Here is a 24,387-nt window from a genome sequence, read left to right as displayed (position 1 = left end):
CAGGCAATCAGACAGCGTCTTGATTGGACCATGTGACTGTTTGGGGTTGAGGGGAACCTTCAGAATTGGTTTTCACCAGATCTGTGCCAATATGGTATCTCCAATAAAGCTATTCTTTGAGGAATTCATCTGCCTTGGAGTTTTGCTTGCTATGAGTCTATTAGTTGAAACCCTGAAAATATGTAGATGTATCAATAATATATCTTCATTCAAGCAATATATAAAGGTGATGTAATTAAACAAAACTATAAAAAAGATTTTTCAGTCATTTATGCAACAAAAAACGCAACAGATATGCCATTTTCTGCATGGAGAAAATAAGTACACCCTTGGCTTGAATATCTGGCATTAACTCCTTTGGCTGCACAACCCCCTCCCCCTGCAACACTCCCTGCCCCGATTGAGGTGCAGCTATTTGTCCTCTGCACCAATTTGCCAGGGTGGAAATGTGCCTCCAGGCTGGGCTGGGGGGCAATTGTCAGTGGAGAATTGGCAGAAGAAAGGCTACTTACTTTGTTTCAGCTGTGTCAGGTGGCTGAGAGTGAAATGGTCATGACCAAGGGGCAATGCCTAATTGTCCTAGACAATGAACTACCCCTCCTCTCCTACAAAGAATAGCTTCAAACACAGTACACACAGTTGTCAAACATCTTTATTAATTCCAAAAGGTATGCAGATAAGCATTCTGGGTTGGAAAAATTAGTCTGCAGGTTGGGTAGTGAAGGTTTTACAATGCAAATGTACAATGCTATCTCAGCTCATACACTTGATTAGTTACAATTGTGCTTTCTGAACTTATAATAACCCAGGGATGCTAAAAACACTAGAAGGATATACTATTTTTCAAAGGCAAAAAGAACTTTACTATCTGACTATAAATAAGTTTCAAGCACATAAATAATAAGATCAGAACTGGTTCCTTTGCAAACAGCTATGGTCCCATTCTAACACATATAAACACACACACAGACACTTTTTCTACTTCTCCCACTTTTGCTGCTTGATCTTTATACCAAGTTGCTTGGTTGGCAAGCAATAATATTCTCCATGTATACATACAAGTGACAGATACCTACATAAATAACTTATACTTCCATATCCAAGTTAGGACCACATTCTGTCTAGCATAACATTAGTAGGGTCATAATTTCTAACAGATTCCTCGTGAATATAAACTATTTTCAAAAAACAACACTTTAGCTTCAACTAAGTATAGTGAACCCTATGTCAAGCTGCTAGGAACAGCTTGCTGCTGACATCTGCTTCAACAAGGGACTAGCTCTGAACTGTGATGAAACTTTATGTAGGAAAGCAATCCATAGCTGGTAAGAACCTTAGCTCTCAATCTAGGAGTCATCATTCTACATTTAGCAGCCTTGTTCAAAAATATACCTGATTTTTTAACCTCGCTGAAGAATTTGTTTATTCCTCCAATTGTTCAGCCATTAATAATGAATGGTAAGTTGGACCTTTAAAAAATGACCTAATAACTCCAAAGGCTGGAGGGGACATTACAAAATTGTGTTCTGTCATACAAAGTAATGGCAGCAAAGATATTTGCTCAGAACACACAGAGTTGAAGTGAAATCAAAGTGAGGGAGAAACAGCTCCATCTTTTTAAAGCACAGCCATTAAAAATTGGAAGAGGGAACAGAATATCATCTGCCTGGGGAGCATACAAAAAAACAGATACAGCTATCTCATCCTCCTGCTTCTAAGCAGGTTTTACACATAAGATTAATAAAGAGAATGCAGTGCAAATGGGCTGAGCAGGTGGATAGTTGGCTAGACAAACGCTCTCAAGGTTGGTCTTTTGCTTCAGTCTTTATCATAGATGTAGCTTCCAACTGCACCTGTATTCACTCCTACAAAAGAAAAAAAAAGTCAGTAGAGGAGGAATTAAGGGAAAATAAGCTAAAGGGAAAAGACTGGGACAGTTTGGGAATATTTTTATTTATATGACTTTGAAAACTAGTAGTGAATTCATTATTGGAAAATGAATGTTTATATAGTATATAAGTAGGCATCAGCAAATTCACAGAACTCAGGGTTTGGAAAATGCTCAGAGGCTGCACAATTTTGACTGAGAGAAAGAGGCAATGTGATAAAATGAAGGAAGGAAAACCAGTGGTGGGTTGCAGGATGTACGCCCCGATATGCACGTACCAGACCCAGCCAGGAGCACCGGATACCATTCCAGTACGGTGCTGCGGAGGCCCCACCCGCCCGCTCGCCCGAGCTCCTTACCAATGTTTAAAGGGTTCTGCGCTTCTGCGCAGGCGCATAGCGCATACAGCACCTACGTGACGCTCCGTGGAGCAGTTGGAGCATCGCGGAGCATCACAGGGGCACTAAGATGCATGCATGTACTGCGCATGTGTGCGCGCATGCTGCACACGTCCATGAGGACGCCACCGGCCCCATTCCAACCATACCGGTTGGAACGGGATTTGAATCCCACCACTGGAAAGAACCATAATGCTGAGGCGGCACTCAATGAGTTTGCCATAGGAGAATGCTTTTATTTATCATTATATTATGTTATGATCCTGTTCGTGTGTGTGTGTGTGTCTGTGTGTGTGTGTGTGTGTGTGTGTGTGTGTACAGGATCATAACATTATATAATGATAAATAAAAATATAATAATATATTATGATCCTGCTGATAAACTCTTGGAGGAAGACAAGTGGAGGTATGTCAGGGTTGAAATGCTACTGGTTTGGGCCAGTTCGCCCGAACCAGTAGTAAAAAAATGCTTTAAAAAGTAAAAAAAGTTCCGGTTCCGGCGGCTGACGGCGACGGGCAACTTGTTGCTCGCTCCGGCTCCCCGGTGGGCTTCCCCACTTCTTGGGGGGCACAGGACGCCCCGTAGAGGCATCCTGCCGGAGGTGCGGCATCATGGGGGATCCCTGCATCGGCGGCGGCCGGCAGGAGGTCCCCTGCGCGCTCAAGGCACCGAGGAGCAGATCGGAGGGCGCGGGGGCGCGTCTTCGCTGACAGGCTGTTCGGAGTGAAAAAAGAAAGCTGAAGGATGCGGCGGCGGAGCGGTGAGTTGTAGACTCCCTTCATTCCTATTACCAACTTTAAAATCTGTCAGCTGTGCAAACTTGAACTTTTGGCTTGATTTGGAGAGGTGCGGCTGGAAACAAGTGAGCTCTCAGCCCCAAGGGAAGGAGGAGGGGGAGAGCCAAACCAAAGATGTCACACCCCTATTAAATGGATTTTCAGATTTAAACTTTTAATCTGGAAGCCCTGGGAACTTTGAATTTTGAAAACTTTATTTGTTGCCTCAATACCCGAAGCTGGCAGGGCAAGATGGCACACTTCCGTTGTCTTCATGAAATGTGAAACTTGACTCCACCTTTTAGCTTCAGGCTTCCGGTCTTTGTCTCCGTGCTACCTGGATAATTCTCTTGTGGATTGTTTGCTTCTGAACCCCCTGGAGTGAAAAACGACTGCTCTTTTGCCAGGGTGATTAGAAAACTCCCCTGTGCCTGGACTCTCTGTCTCCTGGACTCTCTTGACTGTTCTATCTTTCTGACTGATTCTTCTTTATACTGACTGGACTCTTTATTTTATAAACAATGGCATCTAAAAGACCACCTCCTGGAAAGTCAGGCTTTGCTGCCTCTGCCCCAACATCTGCAACCTCCAGTCCTAGCACACAATCAACGTTAACAGCCTTCAAGCAACCTAAATCTATGGACCTGGAGCTTCATCAAATGCTTCAACAACTTCTACAGGGACAAGAGGAAATAAAGAGACAATTGAAGGAGATGAAAGAAGAAATTAAAGAGAACCAGGATAAAATTAATAAGAACTTACAGAGACTGGATCTTTTGGAAGATGGGGCGGCTGAGATGAAGGAGGGGATAGAGGGTGTGCAGAGGGGAAACAAAGAACTTGACACCCAACAAATGAAAATAGAGTTTGAGAGAATGTCTTTTTATCTTAGATTTCAGAACGTGATGGAGACAGATGATGAAAACATAAGGGACATCATGACAACCATTTTGGCTGAGTATATTCAGAAGGAAAAACAACAGATGGGGTGGGAAATAGACCTGGCCTATAGAGTGAACTCAGCGTATGCTAGAACACACAATGTCCCCAGGGAGGTACACATTAAATTTCTTAGGAAAAGCTCAAGAGATGAAATCCTGAATGCACAAAGGGGGCAAGCCTTGATATACAAAGATAAGGAGATAACCATTCTGAAACAGATCCCCAAGAAAGTGAGGGAGAAAAGAAAATTTTATTCGCAATTGGCGAATAAGCTATACCAGAAGGGGGTGTGGTTTCGATGGTTACTGCCTGAAGGTATGCTAATATTCTGGGAGGAGACAAGAGTTAGAATTAATACACCCATAGAGGCGCAGGCCTTTATGGAAAAAAAATAAACTACTCCTAGAAAAACCAGAAGACACTTCAGTAGATGTACAAGACACGGGAGGGGCCGGAGCACTGCCAACTGGGGGAGATGGGGCGACATCAAGAAAGCTCAGATCACATAAATAAGTAAGAAAATCCACGTGATATAAACTGACCGAAATTACCAATTGAATTTACCACACTGACTATATGCTATTATGTAATATTTGAATTCTATGCAAATGTACACTATGAGTTTGGAGGGGGGGGTGCACCTACCGCATTTCGCGGCTGCCAAAATTTGTAATCTTTCCCATACCTTTTCCCTTTGTAAAATATTAAAAAACCAATAAAACTTTGTTTAAAAAAAAAAGTAAAAAAAGTTCCAACAATCAGTTGTGTGGCAATCAGCTGTGCCTCAGAATTTTTAAAAACTTTTAAAAGCCTTTTTTAACTAAATGATGGCAGCAAAGACTTAGACTTTTTCAGCAGCTTTATCCCAGGCATATGGAAGAAGAGGTGTGTCTTCAATCACATTTGCACCTGCCATTTTGACTTTTTTGACCTTAATGAGGACACCTTCCCATTGTGGTAAGGGTTGGGGACCCACACCCTCACTTTTGGCCCCTCTGACATCGGAATATAGTCCTACAGTTGAGGGAGTCCCCAAGCCCAGAGCTGCTCTGATTGAGATTCTAACAAACTCAACCTTAATACATCAGCTTGATGTATTGTGCTTGGGGCAGGAATCAGCTCTGCCTGCAGGTGTATTTTTTCTTCAGATCAAATGATTCCTTTCAAGCTACCACTTTTCAAATATGTTTGTTAGGATTTGTCCCCTCTGTAGATAATTAAACTGCAATTACTTCACAAATAACCCTAACCAAGCAATTAGATGAAGCAAGATGAAAGAGATTCTCACAGCTCTTATCACAAACAGTGGGTCTGGCTGCATTTGGGCACTTGATGGAAGACAGCGAGGAAAACTTACCATCCTCAAGTTTGAAGGGCCATCGAGCATTAAACAGAAGATGAAGGCATGACAATACTGTACAGGTAGTCCTCCACTTATGACTGTAGCCTGTCCATGACAGACATATGTTTGTAACAGTCATAAAACAGATTGGTCATGTGAATGGCCCGATTGTATGAGCTTCTTTCTTGGGGTCATTAAGTGAATTACAACAATTGTTAAGTGAATTCCTGTTAAGCAAACTCTGCAATTGTTAAGTAACAGATGTCCAGCTATTGCATTTTATGTTCTTTTCTAGATCTCCCAACAGTGACCATATTACCACCAAGTGCTTTTCTGCTAGTCCTCTTTTTATCTTTCCTTCAGCCTTTCCCAGCAGTAGAGCCTTCCCAGAGAGCTGGTCTTCATACAAGCTGTCTGTGAGCCCCTATTTGGGAAAACCAGCTAGAAAGCAAGAGGGGCTTTCAAGACTGTTGCAAAGCTTGCATCCTTTGACTAAATGGCACAGTTGATTGCTGCACAACTGAGTGTTGGAACTTTTTCTTAACTTTTTAAAGCATTTTTAAACTGGTAGTTAAAAAATGCTAAAAATTTTGAATTTCACCACTGAGGTATGTCACACGTAGAAGGAAACACAATAATCAAAGAAAAAAGTTACTGCCCAATCTAACCCAACCCAATCAGAAGCAGCCCCATTAAAACTGAGCAATCAATTTCTCCTCTTAGATGAAAATATGCAGGCCCACAACTTTCTCCTCAAAGAAAAGATGCAGACATCTAGAAACGAGATATATCAAATAGCCTGCGATAAACAGAAAAGCACCCCAGACTGCACCACCCCCGCAAAGGGAAGTGATTGGTGATAAGAGATTATATTCTCAAAAGAACAGAACCAGCCATCTGCAGACTGGACATACAATCTAGGGAGATATGTTGTCTCAGAAATCAAGGTTGTGGCTGAGGACCTAACCAAAACAATTAGGCCCACAGATTACTACCCTTTTCTACTACTACATGTAGGAACGAATGACACTAAGAAGGACTTGAAAACAATATTGAGCAACTAGGCAATAAAGGAACTAGGAGAACAAGTAGTGTTCTCATCAGTACTGCCAACAAAAGGTCAACATTCATTGAGGGGGAAAAGAATCCTAGAAATAAATCTCTGGCTAAAGGGTTGGTGTCACCAAGAAAACTTTGGTTTCCTGGACCATGAACTGCATTACCTAAAAGAAAAACTCTTGGCAAAGGATGGGCTGCACCTCATGAAAACAAGGAAAAAATGTCCTCGGAAAAACACTGGCTCAACTCATCAGAAAGGCTTTAAACTAAAATTGAGGTGCGTGCGTGCGACTAATCTTTAAAATTTCTAGAACACAAAACCAATCATAAATCCCAAGAAAACAAATCAAACAATGAGGTAGGGAATGATGGGGGGGAACCCCAAACAAAAATTAGGAGATGCAGGGATCATACCCATGGACAGACATAAAAGTCTTAAATACTTATATACAAATGCTCAAAGCTTGGGGAACAAACAGGGTGAACTAGAAGCAGTAGTACACGAGGGCAGGTAATGACTGGAATGTACTGATGGATGGATACAAATTGTTCAAAAGAAACAGATCAACAAAAAGAGGAAGTAGAGTTGTACTACTCTACAGAATGTATAGGGGTCAATATAAAAGGGAAAAAAGTAACATTGCCATAGGTGTATATTACAGACAACCCAATCAATCAGAAGAAATAGATGAACGCTTTGACAACCAGTTAACAAATGTATGTAGGAAGCATACCACAGTAGTAACGGGAGACTTTAACTATCCAGTTGGGAGATCAACTCTGCAGCAAGTGGGAGATCAAACAGATTGCTAACCAACCTACCCAACAATTTTATCATCCAAAAGGTAGAGGAGGGAACTAGAAGTAAAGCTATACTGGATCTAATTCTTAGTAATAGAGAAGAAATTATAGAGAGAGTAGAAGTTGCCAGAACTTTGCATGAAAGTGACCACATCATACTGGAATTCAATATAATGCAAACAAAAGCAATAGAAAATAATCCAACCAGTGTCTTTAAAACTTTAGAAGAGCTGATTTTAACAAACCCAGAGAGAGTGTAGGAAAGATTCCATGGATGAAAATCCTAAAGAAGAAAACTCAAGAAGCAAGGGAAACTCTGGAAAATGTGATCATAAAAGCCCAGTCCAGCACAATACCACTGAAAAAGAAAAATAAGAAATTCAAGATGAAACCAGCATGGCTGCACAAAGATCTCTCTGACAAACTGAAAGACAAAAAGGACAAGCAAAAAAATGGAAAGAGGGACACATAACTAAGGCAGAATATCAACAGATACAGAACATGAAAAGATGAAGTCAGGAAAGCAAAAGCTCAGAATAAGCAAAGATTTGCAACAAAAGTCAAAGATAATAAAAAAAGTTTCTTTCAACATATTAATAACAAGAAAAAAGTAAAGGAAAACAGTTTACTAAAGAGAACATGGCAAGGAAATAACTGGCAGTTGGGAGAAAGCAGAGTTGCTTAACTCATTCTTTGCATCAGTCTTCATGCAAAAAGAAATTATAGCCAAACATACCAAAAACAAAACTGTAAAAGACAAACTAGAAATAAAAATTAAAATAAGCAAGAAAATCACCGGGATTTGACAGATTACATCCCAGAGTTCTGAAGGAGCTGGCAGATGTTATCTCAGAACCATTGTGCCATATCTTTCAAAAATCCAGGAGCACCGAAGAAGTACCTGAGGATTGGAAAAGAGGTGATGTGGTTCCAAACTTCAAGAAAGGGGGGGGGGCAGACTCAGGAAACTACTAACATCAATACCTGGGAAGATCCTGGAAAAGATAATAAAAAACAGATCTGCAAACAACTAGAAGCAAATAAAGTTATAACTACCATATTTTGGAGTATAAGACGCACCAAGGTGTTGAAGAGGCAAATTTAAAAAAGTAGGTAGGTAGGTAGAGGGAGAGAGAGAAAGAGAGAGAGAGAGAGAGAGAAATACAGTAGATAGGTAGGGAGAGAGAGAGTAGGTAGGTAGGTAGGTAGATAGAGGGATAGAGAGAGAAATACAGTAGGTAGGTAGGGAGAGAGAGAGTAGGTAGGTAGAGGGGGAGAGAGAGAGAGAGAGAAATACAGTAGGTAGGTAGAGAGAGAAAGTAGGTAGGTAGGGAGATGTTTCCAGATGTATTTATCCATGTACTGGAAAAGGAAATCACTGACAACCTGCAGCACCTAAGACTTTGTTTCTGCTGGCACAGCACTTGATCAATTCTCATCAATCAGTTGAAGAGCTTTCCAAAAGGGAAAAAAAAGTTTTTGCACTCTGCAAACCTCCCAAAAACGGCCCGCTTTTCGTGAAAATGGGCCCTTTTTTTTAAAAAAAAGGCATGAATAGTCTTGGGGGGGCTTGCAGAGTGCTCCTGGGAGGGGGGGGCAAAAACGAGCAAAAAAGGACCCATTTTTTGTGAAAACGGGCCCATTTTTTGTCAAGGGTATACATGCCATTTTGGTGAAGGGGCGGGGCTTCGGGAGGCAAAAAAATGTTGTATTTGATGTATAAGACGCACCCAGATTTTCAGCCTCTTTTTTGAGGAAAAAAGGTGCGTTGGGTTTGTTAAAAACAGATGTTGCCAAACCAATCTTATTACATTTTTGAAAAAGTCACTAAATTAGTAGACCAGCAAAATGCTGTGGACATACTATACTTAGATTTCAGTAAGGCATTTGACAAAGTACACCACAATCTACTTGGTAAGCTAGAAAAATATGGAAGAGACCCAAACTTTCAGATCTCAGTAACTACTAAATTCATCATTTTAAATCCCACAGACGACTAATATGCTCTGCCTAAAGACTGGGTGGGTGGGTGGGCATGGCCAGCTGGTCATGTGACTGGGTGGGCATGGCCAACTTGATGTCACTCATGTCAAGGAGCGCCTCTGCGGCCTCTACTCACTCCTTGCCTCCCCCCCCAGGCTCCTTAGGGCCCCAAAAGGAAGCAGTTGTTGGAGCTAAGCAGCCACTATGAGAAAGAGCTGGCAAAACAGCTGGCTCAGTTCAAATTGTATCTGACAGAGAAGGGGGCTCAGCAGAAGCAGCTCCAAGCAAAGGGAAGACTTGTGGGAGTGCAAGGCCAGGTACCGGTGCCTGGAGGCTCAGCGGGCTAAGATGGTCAGCCAGTTCCAGGCCATGATGCTGTCCCACTGGAACAAGGCCCTCCAGCTCTTCGCCACCAGTGGCACTTCCCTCCAGCCTTCGCCCAAAGCCCCGCACCAAGAGGCTGAAGCAGATTCCAAGTTGGAATTTCTGCCCCCCTCCGACCCACACAAAAAGGCTCTCTGCAGCAACACAAACATTCATTGCATGTATCTGGCCCAGGGGCCATAGTTTGAGGGCCACGATTTAGTGCAATATAAAAAATGCAAATAATTTTTCTGTGGACCACAAAAAATTTCCCACGGACCACCAGTTGGTGACCGCTGGAATAGACATCACCACCAGATGGACTCCTTAATGGTACTACATCCACATGGAGAGAAGTAAGCAGTGGGGTACCTCAAGGCTCCATCTTAGGCCCAGTACTCTTCAACATTTTCATGTGACTTAGAAGAGGGAATAGAAAAGGAACTCATCAAATTTGCAGACAACACTAATTTGGCAGGAATAGCCAACCCCAGAAGACAAGCTCAGGATCCAAAAATATCTTGACAAACTTGAACAATGAGCCCTACCCAACAATATGAATTTTAATGTGGAGAGTTTTACATTTAGGCAGGAAAAATCAAAGGTATAGATAAAGATTAGGCGAAACCTGGCTCATAAACAGTAACTGTGAGAGGGATCTAGATCACTTGAATATGAGCCAGCAATGTGTAGCAGCAGCCAAAAAAGCAAATATAATCCTGGATTGTATTAACAGAGGCATAGAATCAAGATCATGCATGTCAGCCTCTGTTTTGGTTACTTGCTTAAAACTGCTTTGCTACGCTTGCTTACTATTGGCTGCCATAGGAATCGGGGAGGGGGGGCATGGTATTGGGGAAGGGAATAATATTGTACTGGAGGAGTCTTGTTCTCACCATCTTCTGCGCAATATGGTGGCTGATGTTTAGACTTCGTCAAGGCCAACCGTCTCACATACCAACTTGATGAGGCTGTTTGAAGATGCACTCAACATGACACCTTAGGGCAGCGATGGCGAACCTTTTTTGGCTCGCGTGCCATAAGTGGGGGAGCGCAGGGGGGTCGTGTGCAGGCGTGCCGCACCCATAATGCATCCTGAAGGTCCTTGAAGCCTCCGGACCAGTCAAAATGACCCTCCGGGCAAACAGGAAGTCCATTCCTGAACTTCCGGTTTGCCTGTAGGGCTGGGGTTTTGCGCTCCGGAGGCTTCAGGGAAGCTCATGAAGCCTCCGGGGGGCGGGGGGCTCTTTGCGCCCTCCCCAGGCTCCTATAAAGCCTCTGGAGGCTGGGGAGGGTGAAAAATGGCTTTAAAAAAGGGTGAATTCAGCTGGGCAGCACGCGCATGCGCGCTGCCCAGCTAACAGGGCAGCGCCTCGCATGCCCTGACAAATGGCTCTGCATGCCACCTGTGGCACGCGTGCCATAGGTTCGCCATCACTGCCTTAGGGAGTTGCAGATTGGACACTGTGTTGGGGAATCGGGGGAAGGGTGCTGGGTAAATGTTTGATATGTATATGTTCTTGCGTTTCTGGCTCATATTGCTTTCCTTTTAGCTACTTTCACTTCATATCTAGTAAAAGTACTTTATCTCTATTAACATGGAGTTGAGGTTTTTCTTTCTTGGATATTGAAGGAGGCATGCCTGACATTAAGCAAGATCACACTTCGCACCCATTCCGGACTTAAAAGCCTCCGTGGGGTAAGCACCAAATGTCTAACCCCTGCAACAAGCAGGAGAAGAGAATGGCAAGGGTCACAACCAGCCGAAAACCAGAAGATTTATTTATTTTATTTATTATTCACACTTATAGACCGCCCCCTCTCCCGGAAAGGACTCGGGGCGGTGTACAGTCACTAAAATACATTCTAAAATACATACATAAACAATTAAATTAATACTGGTGAAGGAGGTTATGAGACTGTAATCGAATAATAAATATAATACGTTAAAAGCCTATAAACCCTTAAAACCCAATTAAAATAAATAAATCCCGGGAGGTAAAACTAAGACGGTGCCAGGCCAGCTGATTGAAATAGGTGAGTCTTTAACTTTTGCCGGAAGGAGCGGAGGTCGGTGGTGGTTCGAATGTCTGGGGGGAGGTCGTTCCAGAGGGTTGGGCCCATCACAGAGAAGGATCTACTCCTAGGTGTCGCCCGCTGGCATTGCCTGGCAGACGGCACCAGGAGGAGCCCCTCCCTGTGTGAGCGGATAGGTCGCAGGGACGTGTGTGGTAGGATGCGATCCTGCAGATAACTAGGTCCTCTGCCATGGAGCGCTTTAAAGATGGTAATCAATACCTTGAAACGCACCCGAAAGGCTACAGGTAGCCAGTGCAGCTCGCGCAGGAGAGGTGTTACGTGGGAGTAACGAGTGCTTCCCATAATAACCCGCGCGGCTGCGTTCTGAACCAGCTGCAGTCTCCGGATGCGTCCCAAGGGAAGCCCCATGTAGAGAGCATTGCAGTAGTCCAGGCGAGACGTCACCAGCGCATGAGTGACCGTGCGCAGGGCACTCCGGTCCAGTAGGGGGCGCAATTGGCGCACCAGGCGAACCTGGTGGAATGCCCCCCTTGCCACGGCTGTCACATGGTCCTCCATTGACAGCCGGGCATCAAGGAGGACACCCAAATTGCGCGCCCGCTCCACAGGGGACAACTGTTCGCCCCCTATGGCCAGCGATGGAGTCAGCTGGCTGAACCGAGGTGCCGGCAACCACAGCCACTCGGTCTTGGAGGGGTTGAGTTTGAGTCTGTTGTCCCCCATCCAGACCCCGACGGCCTCCAAACACCGGGACATCACTTCGACAGCCTTGTTGGGGTGGTTTGGGGTTGAAATATACAGCTGAGTATCATCAGCGTAGAGGTGGTATTCAACCCCAAAACCACGGATGATCTCACCCAGCGGCTTCACATATGCGTTGAACAGGAGAGGCGAGAGGACCGACCCCTGTGGCACCCCACAAGTGAGTGGCCTCAGGGACGACCTCTGTCCCCCTGTCAACACACATTGCTTCCGGTCAGAGAGGTAGGAGCCGAACCACCGCAAAACGGTGCCTCCGACTCCCATCCCCTCCAACCGGCGCAATAGGATACCATGGTCGATGGTATCAAAAGCCGCCGAGAGGTCTAATAGGACCAGGATAGAGGAGCAACCCCTATCTCTGGCCCTCCAGAGATCATCGACCAACGCGACCAAGGCTGTCTCGGTGCTGTGCCCGGGTCGGAAGCCGGACTGGCGTGGGTCTAGATAATCGGATTCGTCTAGGTGTCGCGGGAGCTGCTGCGCCACCACATTCTCAACAACCTTCGCCACGAAGGGAAGGTTGGAGACTGGACGATAGTTAGCTAGCTCCATTGGGTCGAGTGAAGGCCTCTTGAGCAAGGGTCTCACCACCGCCTCTTTCAAGGCGGTTGGTAAGTAACCCTCACCCAATGATGCGCTCACCAGGCCCAGGAGCCAGCCTCGTGTCACCTCCCAGGCTGCCAGTACCAGCCAGGAGGGGCACGGGTCCGTTAAACAAGTGGTGGGTCGCAGCCGTCCACGCAACCTGTCCAAATCCTCGGGGGCAACAGAGTCAAACTCCTCCCAGAGTGGTCTCTCAAGACTCGCTGTTGGCGGCTCGTCTGGTCCACTGACGGAGGTCCACCCGCTCCGGATCTGATCGATTTTGTCCTGAAGATATTCCCCAAACTCCTCTGCTCTACCCTGTAAGGGTGTCTCCCGCACCCTCTGCGATAGAAGGGAGCGAGTCACCCTAAACAGGGCGGCAGGGCGGTTATCCGCGGACGCAATAAGAGCAGCACAATGTCTACGTTTGGCCGCTCTTATTGCCACAAGGTAAGTCCGCAAATAGGCTCTTACCTGTGTTCGGTCAGATTCGGAGCGTGAGGACCTCCACCTGCTCTCTAGACGTCTCCTGTGGCGCTTCATCACCCTAAGCTCCTCAGTGAACCAAGGAGCCCGGGTGGGTCGATGCCGCAGGAGAGGTCGCAAAGGCGCAACCCGGTCCAAGGCCCCAGTCGTCGCCCTATTCCAGGCAATCACTAGGTCCTCGGAGCGGGAGCGGGACAAGGCTACAGGAATTGGCCCAAGCTCCGTCTGGAATCTATCAGATTCCATCAGGTGCCTGGGGCGGTACCAGTTTATAGAGTCTGGTTCCGCCTCCTCGCGGTGGGGGATAGCGCCAGGGAAGTCCAGCCGGAGGGATGAGTGGTCTGACCATGACAGGGGCGTGATAACTAAATCCCCTATTCCCAGATCACTCGTCCACTGTTCAGATACAAAAATGAGGTCCAGTGTATGGCCCCCTTCGTGAGTGGGGCCCTGCACTAATTGGGTCAGGTCCATGGCCGTCATGGAAGCCATGAACTCCCGGGCCACCTCGGAAGCCGCTCCCATCGACGGCAAGTTAAAGTCCCCCATGACCAAAAGTCTGGGAGTCTCAACTGCCGTCGCTGAGATTAGCTCGAGGAGCTCGGGCAGGGCTGCTGATGCATAGCGAGGAGCCAAGTATACAATCAGCAAGCCCCACTGCCTCCCTGGGCCCCAGTTCACACCAAGGGACTCACACCCGGGTATCTGAGGAACAGTGAACTCCCTCGGCTCTAAACATTCCCGCATAACCACCGCCACCCCTCCACCCTTACCCAGGGCCCGAGGCTGATGAAATGCACGGAAACCCGGTGGGCACATTTCCACGAGGGGTAAACCACCCTCGTGGCCCAGCCAGGTCTCCGTTATCCCTGCAAGGTCTAGCTCCCCCTCTGAGATCAACTCATTAATGAGGGGGGCCTTGTTGGTGACAGACCTTGCGTTACAAAGCATCAGCCGCAGGCCCTGGCTCTGTATGACCTGTCCACCTAGACTGCAGGGGTTGGTACAAGCGACCGGGCGTAACCAACAGCCACGGTCTCCCAACCGACCTTGAGATCTTATCCTGTCCTCGCATCCCCTCCTCCCCGCGACCGTTGTAATAGGGCAACCCTCTGCTTTAGTGACCTTTATATTCCCCCCCTCCACCGCATCCCCGTCCTTCCTGGACTCACCTATATGTCCGGCACTGGCTCTCCTCCCGGTCTGAATAGCCCTCCCCCCCACCCTGGAACCCCCTAAAAAAGATAAAAAACATTTTACTAAAAATCCCCTTAGCTTCCGGTTCCTGCACCTCTCGGGGTCCACGAACCCGTCCTCGAGGCGGGCCCTTGAAAGAACCAAGGGCCAAACCTGCGAGAGAGGGGCCTCCCGCAGGCGGAGCAAATCTAGCCTCGAGTAAGTTATTATCAAAGTTCCAATAGGGGTTAAGGTGCTGTAGGTGGTAAGAATAAGTCAGTATGGGGGGAAGGTTGAAGATGACTGGCAGGCAGCAGAAAGAGAGGATCTCATGATGACCCATACTTTACACCTTCTTCAGGAGGCTTGGGAATGGCGGCGCACTCGTGTAAGTCTCACTGAAAGGGAGAGTGGATTAGCCGAGCAGACGGAGGGGGGAGCAGAAGACCTGGTTAGCCCTGAAATGTCCCTGGGAACAGGTCCCAGATTTGGGCAAGAGAGCCACAGCAGCAGTTTGAGCTCCCCCAAGGATGGGGGGAAACCCCCAATGTCTCAGATTCCTCCACTTGGAGTGAACTACAAAGGAGGTCCCAAAGAACTGGGGTTTTTTTACTGCAAGTTTGGGATTACATGCAAGAGTATGGGGAAGTTTTCTCATCGGAAGTTGCCAAAGAAAGAAGTGTTACTATGGCTTTGGGAGGCAAAGCGGCTGCCTGAATGTTAGCCTTGCATAATGATGATTCCCTCCTTCTGAGGGATTACAAGGAGTTTATGACTGCCCTGAGGAAACGTTTTAATGACCCCCTCCTAAATCAAAAGGTGAAAAGCAGGATGAAACCCTTAACCCAGGAGGGGAATCCTGAGGTTGAGTACACACAGGAGTTTTGTGAGCTGTTTGCGCATATGCTGACCCCGGCTGGTGGCGAGGAACCTGGCTGGCAGCTAGGGAGATGCTGTAAAACTGCCCCGGAAGGCGTGGAAGGTGCTGATGTCCTTCCTCCAGGCCAGGAGGAGAAGGAACCCTCCTCTTCCGCGGGAGAAAGTGAAACTGATTCAGATGATGACCACTTGGTGAGTCCCCGATCGGGCCCCATGACCATCCCAGTAGAATTAAAAGTGCCATCAACTGGAGCCCAGGGGAAGATGCAAGCCCTTTTAGACTCTGGATGCACCCGAAGTGCAATCAGCCCGGAGGTGGTGGAGAAAATGGGTTTAGACTGAGGACTTTGAAAATGCCCATTGCCTTTTGCCAGTTGGATGGGTCAATCGCTGGGGGTGCCCCTGCCCATTTTCTAACTGAACCAATAGAAATGTGGATGGGGGATCACCAAGAAACCTTGAGTTTCATTGTGGCACCTGGGATGGATCAGCCCCTCATACTGGGATTATCGTGGCTACAGAAATGGAACCCTTACATGAACTGGAGGAAAGGGTGGTTGTGCATTTGTTCCGCAAAACCCACTGAGAAGGGGAGGACATCCCACATAGCCAATGCCAAAATGAACCTAGCTGCTGCACTGCAGGAAAAGATTAAAGGAGAAGAGAAAATCCCCAAAGAATATTGGGACCTCAAGGAGGTTTTCAGTGAAAAGGCCTCCAACAAACTACCCCCCCCTACTGCGTCACTGATTGCAGCATTGAAATCATCCCAGGGGAGAAACTCCCTAAGCCCCAGATATACTTAATGACCTCACGTGAAATGGATGAATTTGAAAATTTCATTGACAAAAGCTTAAAAAGTGGTTTCATACAACCAGCTAGGTAACGAGTGGCCGCACCTGTATTGTTCGGAGAAAAGAAAGATGGCTCCTTTCATTTATGTGTGAATTAAAAACCTTAATGGAATTTGCGTGGAAAATGTATACCCCCTGCCACTCATGAAGGATATGTTAGCCCACTTGGGGAAGGGGAAGATTTTTACCAAGTTGGACCTAAGGGAGGCCTACTACAGAGTCAGAATCAAAGAAGGGGATGAGTGGAAAACTGCTATCCTTTGGGATGCTTCCAGTTCAGAGTACTCTCGTTTGGTCTGCACGGGGCGGTTTTCGTTTGGTCTGCACGGAGCAGTTTTCATGCAATAAATGAAGTTTTGCATGAACACCTGTACAAGGGCGTGTTAGTCTATCTCGACAACATCCTTATCTACATGGAAACACATGAGGAACACATGACTTTGGTTCCCTCAGTCCTCAAGAAACTCTGAGCTGCTGAACTTTATGTGAAATTGTCTAAATGTAAATTTCATCAGAAGATCGATTACCTGGGATACCGTATCTCCCACAAAGGCATTGAGATGGATCCGGCAAAAGTCCAGGCCACTACTGATTGGGCGCCTCCTCGCACCCATAAGCAATTGCAAAGTTTTCTGGGATTTGCAAATTTTTACCGTCAATTTATTCTCTCGTTCACTAACATCGCTCTGCCCATTACAAATCTTCTAAAATCTAAAGGAGAAGCAAAACCTAGGCCTTTGAACTGGACTATGGCGTGTCAAACCGCTTTCGAGAAATTAAAGCGACTCTTTGCAGCAGAACCAGTTTTGAAACACCCTGATATGGATGTGCCATTCGTGGTACAGGCTGATGCCAATGACGTAGCGGTGGGGGCGGTATTACTTCAAACAAATGCTGAGGGTAAATTGCAACCGTGTGCGTAAGCTTACAGAGACAGATAGGAGATGGGCCATATGGGAGAAGGAAGCTTTTGCTGTTAGATGGGCTTTGATGACATGGCGACATTTCCTGGAGGGGGCAAAACACCCTTTAGAAGTATGGACTGATCATAAAAATTTAGAAGTGTTGAAGACGCCGTGAAAACTGTTACCTAAACAAGTGCGTTGGGCACAACACTTCAACTGGTTCAATTTTACCCTGAAATACATCCCAGGGGGGAAGAATTTTATGGCTGATGCCTTGTCCAGGCTTCCCCAGTACAATAGCTCTAAACTGAGTGTGGTTCATCCTGTCATCCCAGCTAGAAATATTGCTGCCCCAATGATTACTAGAAGCCAAGACCCAGTAGACTTGGATGTAATTACGGACCTAATGAACAAACTCAAAGATGGCCTTGAATCCGATGACTGGTTCAAGGAACATTCTGATGAAGGCACCATGAAAGATGGACTGGAGTGGGTAGGAGCTAAACTGTGTGTTCCAGCTGACCTGAAACCTGTCGTACTTCAACAGGCCCACAATTCGAGAATGGTGGGCCATTTTGGATTTGTAAAGACTTTGCATCTGATTAAGAGGCAATTTTGGTGACCTTCATTGAAAAAAGATATTGAGTTTTACATAGCCAGTTGTCCCATCTGTGCGGCCACAAAAAGACCACCGGGGAAGCCCCAGAGTCTCCTCCAAAGTGCTGCCCATCCTGGGGCCCCATGGAAAGAGATATCAATGGACTTTATGGTCGAGTTACCAGAAAGTCTGGGAAATACCGTTATTTGGGTTATCACCGATCTGTTTTCCAAACAGGTTCATTTTGTGCTGTGTTCCAAGATCCCATCAGTGAAGTCGTTGGCTAAATTATTTATTTCACATGTATATAGGTTGCATGGAGTGCCTGAATGCATTATTTCAGACAGGGGAGTCCAATTCACCTTCCTCTTTTGGAAAGAGTTCCTGAAATTGATTGGCTCTGCCCAGGGGCTAAGCTCCACCCACCATCCTCAGACTAATGGGGCTTGTGAACGGACTAACTCAGTTTTGGAGCAATACCTCCAATGTTTCATCAATTATCAACAGGATAATTGGGCTGAACTGTTACCACACACAGAGGTGGCGTACAATAATTTGGTACACAGCAGTACTGGCATGACCCCTTTTAAAATTGTGTTTGATCAGGATTTTGTGCCAATTCCTGAATTGCCTCAGGAGAAACCACAAATTTTGTCCTTGTCTGAATGATCAACTTCGGCAGTTTTGGCCCATGACCCGCAAAGCGTTAGATGCGGCGCACCAGGCTCACAAACGACAAGCGGATAAGAGAAGGGTTAAGCCAAAAGAGTGCCAAGTTGGAGATAGTTTTAGTCCAAGTTTCTGCAAACCACCCAAAAGTCGAAGAAGTTGGGGCCAAAGTACATAGGTCTGTTCCCCATTGTAAAAATCATAAATCCGGTATAGGTGAAGTTGGACCTGCCGAAAAACCTTAGCAGAATTTATCCTGCATTTCATGTGAACCTGTTGAAACCAGAGCATACGTCTTCCTTTCGTCCGCCTCAACCTTCACTCCGGTTCCTCTTCTTATTGAGGGAGAGCAACATTTTGAAGTTAAGGAAATCTTGGACTCCAGAAAACATGGAGTATTTAGTGTCCTGGAAACATTTTCCCCTTCCAAGGCTGAATGGGTTGACAAATCTCATGTTAAAGCTCCCAGACATTTGCAGAAGTTCTACACCAGTTATCCTGATAAGCCTTGATTTTATAATAGATGTATATGCTAGATTGTTATTTTGTATTGTTTTCCCTCTCTCTTTTCTTGCAGGGATGATGTCTTTCTGAAGGAGGGCTGGATGTCAGCCTCTGTTTTGGTTACTTGCTTACGGCTGCTTTGCTACGCTTGCTTACTATCGGCTGCCATAGGAACCGGGGAGGGGGGCATGGTATTGGGGAAGGAAATAATATTGTACCGGAGGAGTCTTGTTCTCACCATCATCTGCGCATGCTGGTGGCTGATGTTTGGATTTGGTCAAGGCCAACCGTCTCACATACCAACTTGATGAGGCTGTTTGAAGATGCACCCCACATGACACCTTAGGGAGTTGCAGATTGGACACTGGGTTGAGGATTTGGGGGGAGGGTGCTGGGTAAATGTTTGATATGTATATGTTCCTGCCTTTCTGGTTCAGATCTTGCTTTCCTTTTAGCTGCTTTCACTTCATATCTAGTAAAAGTACTTTATCTATATTAACATGGAGTTGAAGTTTTTCTTTCTTGGATATTGAAGGAGGCATGCCTGACATTGCGAAATATTGATGCTGTCAACCTTGAAGTTGGCGAAACTGTGGCCATTTTCTTTTCTGTAGTTTTCTCTAGGGAAGTTTCTATTCTCACTGCTTCAGGACTGACACAGTCTGGAGTGAAGGGGCCAGAGAGGGGGGTGTGTGTGTAGAGATAGCTGGGGTATTGTAGCCTAAATTAAAGTCCTTCCCCTGGGTATCAAGGACATTGGTGCAGATGTTCAAAAGGTGGAGACTGAGGTGTCCTAGCAACTGGACGGTATGCTGATTGGACCATGTGACTCGGGTGGGTTTGCAGCACGTGTTTTCTGGCCGCGCATTGCTAGCGCATGCGCAGTTGACTAAATATTGTTTTGTGCATGCACAGAAACACGACGGCAATGGCATAAGAGATCAGGCAACCAGTTTGGGGGCTTGGCCAGCCTGGGTCCTGCTGGTTCTGCGACCCAGGCCTCAATTCACTACGGGTTTGGCCGAACTGGGCTGAACCAGGAGCAACCCACCTCTGATGTGACTGGAGACTCTGGGGAGAAGAGAGAGTTTTACTTTTAATTAGGTGTAAAACTGGCGAGAATTTAGAGCCACTTTTCCACCAGGAATGCCAATTTGATATGTCCCAATAAAATGTTCTTTGAAGAATTGCCTGCCTCAGAGTTCTTATTGAATGGGATGTATTACTAGGAACCTTGACAGATGCTGCTTTATAAAACCCTAGTAAGACCACACCTTGAATCCTGCAACCTATTTTGGGCACCATATTTGTTCTGTCCCAAGCCACTATATACTGACGCAGACGTGGCTGTCTGCCATAACTAAGGAGGGAGATAAGCAACCCCTTGGCTAGGAGCCCAGAAAACTATCTCTATGAAAACAAGGCTTAAACTCACGAAATTCTCCCAATCATTCACTACGCCTGGATTAGTAAACTGTTGTTTCCTGCAAAATTCCCCTCCCGTTGCCCCACCTATAAGCTCTCCGGGAGAGGCCAATCAGTAGCCACCTGTTTCCTATTTTCTTCTGTGAGCCTTTTTCCAAAGCTGCTCCCTCCTCCTCTCAGCTCTACGCATACGTACCTCAGGGACAGCCTCCCTCTGTTCTTCCTCACTGCTCCCTGACTCAGATGCTGTCTGGTGGCCAACAGGTCTCTTTAGTCCCTGCTCTGACTCTGAACACCCGCAGAGTCTTCCTCAGCCTCCAGGGCAGTCCCATAGTGCTCATCACTGTCAGATTCCAGCAACAACTCAGCCGGCCGCTGTTGAGCCACAACACTATCCCTCACCGCAGGGCCCTTCCCCCAGGTCTGGCGTTCAGGGTGTGGCTTAGATGGGAATTACTCATGGAAGGTCTGCACCAAAGCAGGTGCGTGCACGGAGGGCGCATCCTCCCAGGTAAAATCCTCTGGCCCATAGCCCTTCCATTCAATCGGGTATTGGAACCATCCTTTCAGCCATCGGGAGTCCTGGATACTGGCAACTTTGTACTTGGGCGGCTCTTCATCATCACGAGGTTCTGGTTGTGGATAATCTGGTTGGCGAAGAGGACAAGCCAGCCATTCAGGAGCAAGGAGAGATCAACGAAAGACCGGATGGACTCGCATCGAATTGCAATGTCAGGCGATAGGCGACCAGATTGATGACTGCTTCAACATGAAATGGGCCAAGGTAACTTTGGTCTAACTTCTTTACTGGCCGTTCTGATGGAAGGTGTCTAGTGGACAGCCACACTCGATCCCCTACAGTCAATGCTGGTGTCGCACGCAGAGACCTATCCGCGATTCTCTTATAGTCCTCCTTGGCTTTATCCAGATATCGTTGCACCACTTGATGGACCGCCTATAGTTCCGACAGAAAGTCCTTAGCTGCGGGGACCGGTGAGTCAATTGGTGTGAGGGGAAAGAACTGAGGATGATATCCTACATTGGCCAAAAAGGGCATTGTTTGCGTGGATGTGTGCTGCAAGTTATTGAACGCAAACTCCGCCAATGCCAGGTAGTCCGCCCAATCATTTTGCTGCTGGTTCATAAAACAGTGCAGGTACTGCTCCAAGATCCCGATCACTTTCACTGTCCCTCCGTCGGTTTCTGGATGGTGCGCTGAGGACAAGCAGATTTTTATATCCAGGGCCTTCATCAGCTCTTTCCAAAACTGGGCTCTAAATTGTGTTCCTCTGTCTGACACAACCCTGTCAGGTAGGCTGTGCAGCCTGAAAGCATGTTGGATAAACATGCGAGGGGTGGCGTGGGCTGTCGGTAATCTCCGACACATGATAAAATGCGCCATCTTCGTCAGCATGTCTATCACTATGAACACCGTGGTAAATCCAGAAGACGGAGGCAAGTCTGTCAGGGAGTCCATAGAAATGGCCCCCAGGGTCTCTCCGGTGTTGGAATCGAATACAAACGACCCACAGGGAGTGGCGTGTCTGGAATCAAATCGATGGGGCAATCATATGGCCGGTACAGTGGCAATTTGTCTGCTTCTTTTTTTTAAATATATTTCTTTTTTGTTTTAACATTTAAAACAATGCAATGCCGCGGAGTCGGGGTGATCATATATTCATATTATGTACAGCTAGTTTCAACCATTAACAGTTATTCTACTTAATACATTGTCTGTCCTTCTGTTCGATCACAATATATACATTTGTTCCAGTCTTGTCATCTTAACTTATACCAGTCATAAAATCTATTCCATACCTCAAAATATTCTGATTCCCCTTTATTTTTAAGTTCCAAAGTGAGCCTATCTGCTTCTGCACAGGCCAACACTTTTCTGATTATATCTAGCTCTGATGGTGTATTTTCTTTTTTCCAATGCTGTGCATAGGTTATGCGCGCTGCAGTCAGTATATGTATAATTAGATAGAGTGTATCTTTCTTAAACCCCTCCGGTATTATGTCTAGGAGAAAAGTTTCTGGTTTAAACATAATTTGTTCTCCCACCATTTGTTCTAACCATGATTGGACCATTTTCCAATATTTTTTGCCTCATTGTACGTCCACCACATATGGTAGAAAGTGCCCAGTGTTTTTTTTACACTTCCAACATTTTGGGGGCAGATTTTTGAACATTTTAGAAAGCCGTGCTGGCGGGAGATGCCATCTGTAGAACATCTTGTAAAGGTTTTCTTTATACGCCATAGCCAATGTTAATTTCTGATTAAGTATCCAAAGTTTTTCCCACTTAGCCAATTCCACATTGTAACCGAAATTTTTCGCCCAGGCGACCATGGTTTCTTTGACATGTTCTTCCTCTAGTTTATATTCCAACAAAAATCTATACAGCACTTTGATCAGTCTGTTTTCTGTCTGTATCAACAGTTTATCTAATATTATGTAGTCTTTGGCAATACCTTAATTCTTCCTATCCTGTGCATACCTTGATTGTATCTGTAAATAAGACCACCATTCTACTTGTATTCCTTGTGATGTCAATTCTGATCTAGTTTTGATCTCCCCCTGCCTGTTCAATAGCTCTTTATATGTGACTATATTTTCCACGTTAATTAAATTTGGGTGTATGTATGCTTCCATTGTAGATAGCCAAATAGGTATTTTGGTATAGTGGTCATGTTTAATTTCGTTCCATATTATTAACAGAGATTGTCTAATGTAATGTCTACTAAAATATTTGTGTGCAGATCCTTTTTCATACCAGAGGAAGGCATGCCAGACTGCTTGGAGGTCATGACCTTCCAATTTGAGTAATCTTTTATTTCTCAGCATTATCCATTCCCTTAGCCATGTTAATATGGCCGCAGTATAATAGAGTTCCCAATCTGGTACGCCAAATCCTCCCTTTTCCTTAGTGTCTTGCATAGCCTTAAGTTTTATTCTTGGTTTTCTTCCCTGCCAGATAAATTTCGAAACCAATTGGTTCAAATCTTTGAAGACACCTTTTTCTAATTTAATGGGTATATTCTGAAATAGGAAAAGAAATTTTGGTAATATATTCATTTTTATAACTGCAATCCTGCCCATCAGGGACAGTTGTAGGGTTTTCCATCTTTCTAGATCCTTCTTAGTTTTATTAATCAGATTGGTATAATTGTCTTCTTTGATGGTCACACACCTCGCAGATAAATAGATATTTAACTTTTTTGACAATTTGGATACCCAATTTCTTCGTTAACTCCTCTTTTGCTTTTGATTTCATATTTTTAGTCAGCATTTTGGTCTTTGTCATATTTATCTTTAGACCCGCTATTTTCCCATACTCTGTCAGTTCCTCAATGAGTTTCGTACCAGACTTCATAGGGTCTCCTAGCACAAACACTAGATCGTCCGCAAAGGCCTGTAACTTAAATTGCTCCTTTTTAATTTCTAGTCCCTTTATCTGTACCTCTTTATGTATATTCCTGGCTAGTACTTCTAGGGTTAGTATAAACAACAGGGGAGATAGGGGGCAACCTTGTCTTGTACCCTTCTGGATTACAATGCTTTGTGTTAGTTCACCTTTGATTATTACTTTGGCTTTTTGGTTTGTATAAATTGCTCTGATCGTGTTTATAAATTTATCCCCACAATCCATATATTCTAATTGTTGGTGCAAAAATTCCCAGTTGACATTATCAAATGCCTTTTGGGCATCGAGAAAGATTAGTGCAATCTGTTTGTCATTGTGCACTTCATAATATTCAAGAATGTCCAACATAATTCTCATATTGTTTTTAATTTGTCTTCTGGGGAGGAATCCGTTTTGATCTGTATGGATGAACGATGTAAGAAATTTTTTCAGCCTTTCTGCTATTATTGAGGCAAAGATTTTGTAGTCTGCATTTAGCAGTGATATTGGTCTGTAGTTTTGTATAAGCACCCGGTCTGTGTCCG

General features: G+C 45.5%; 1 protein-coding gene across 1 annotated transcript in view; it reads right to left on the bottom strand.

Annotated features, from left to right (window-relative positions):
• Nucleotides 1-634: 634 nt before the first annotated feature.
• The window catches only part of LOC309389142 (cysteine-rich protein 2-like), a 176,988-nt gene continuing 153,235 nt past the window's right edge, over nucleotides 635-24,387 (bottom strand). The window contains 2 exon segments of the mRNA XM_081947148.1: nucleotides 635-1,821; nucleotides 1,823-1,865. Coding sequence (XP_081803274.1) covers nucleotides 1,800-1,821; nucleotides 1,823-1,865 — 65 coding nt within the window. The 3' untranslated portion in view covers nucleotides 635-1,799.

Source organism: Natrix helvetica, assembly GCF_964273705.1.
Source record: "Natrix helvetica genome assembly, chromosome: 3".
NCBI classification, from domain to species: Eukaryota; Metazoa; Chordata; class Lepidosauria; order Squamata; family Natricidae; genus Natrix; species Natrix helvetica.
Note: the sequence above shows the minus strand (reverse complement) of the source record. Positions and strands in the feature narration are given on the sequence as shown.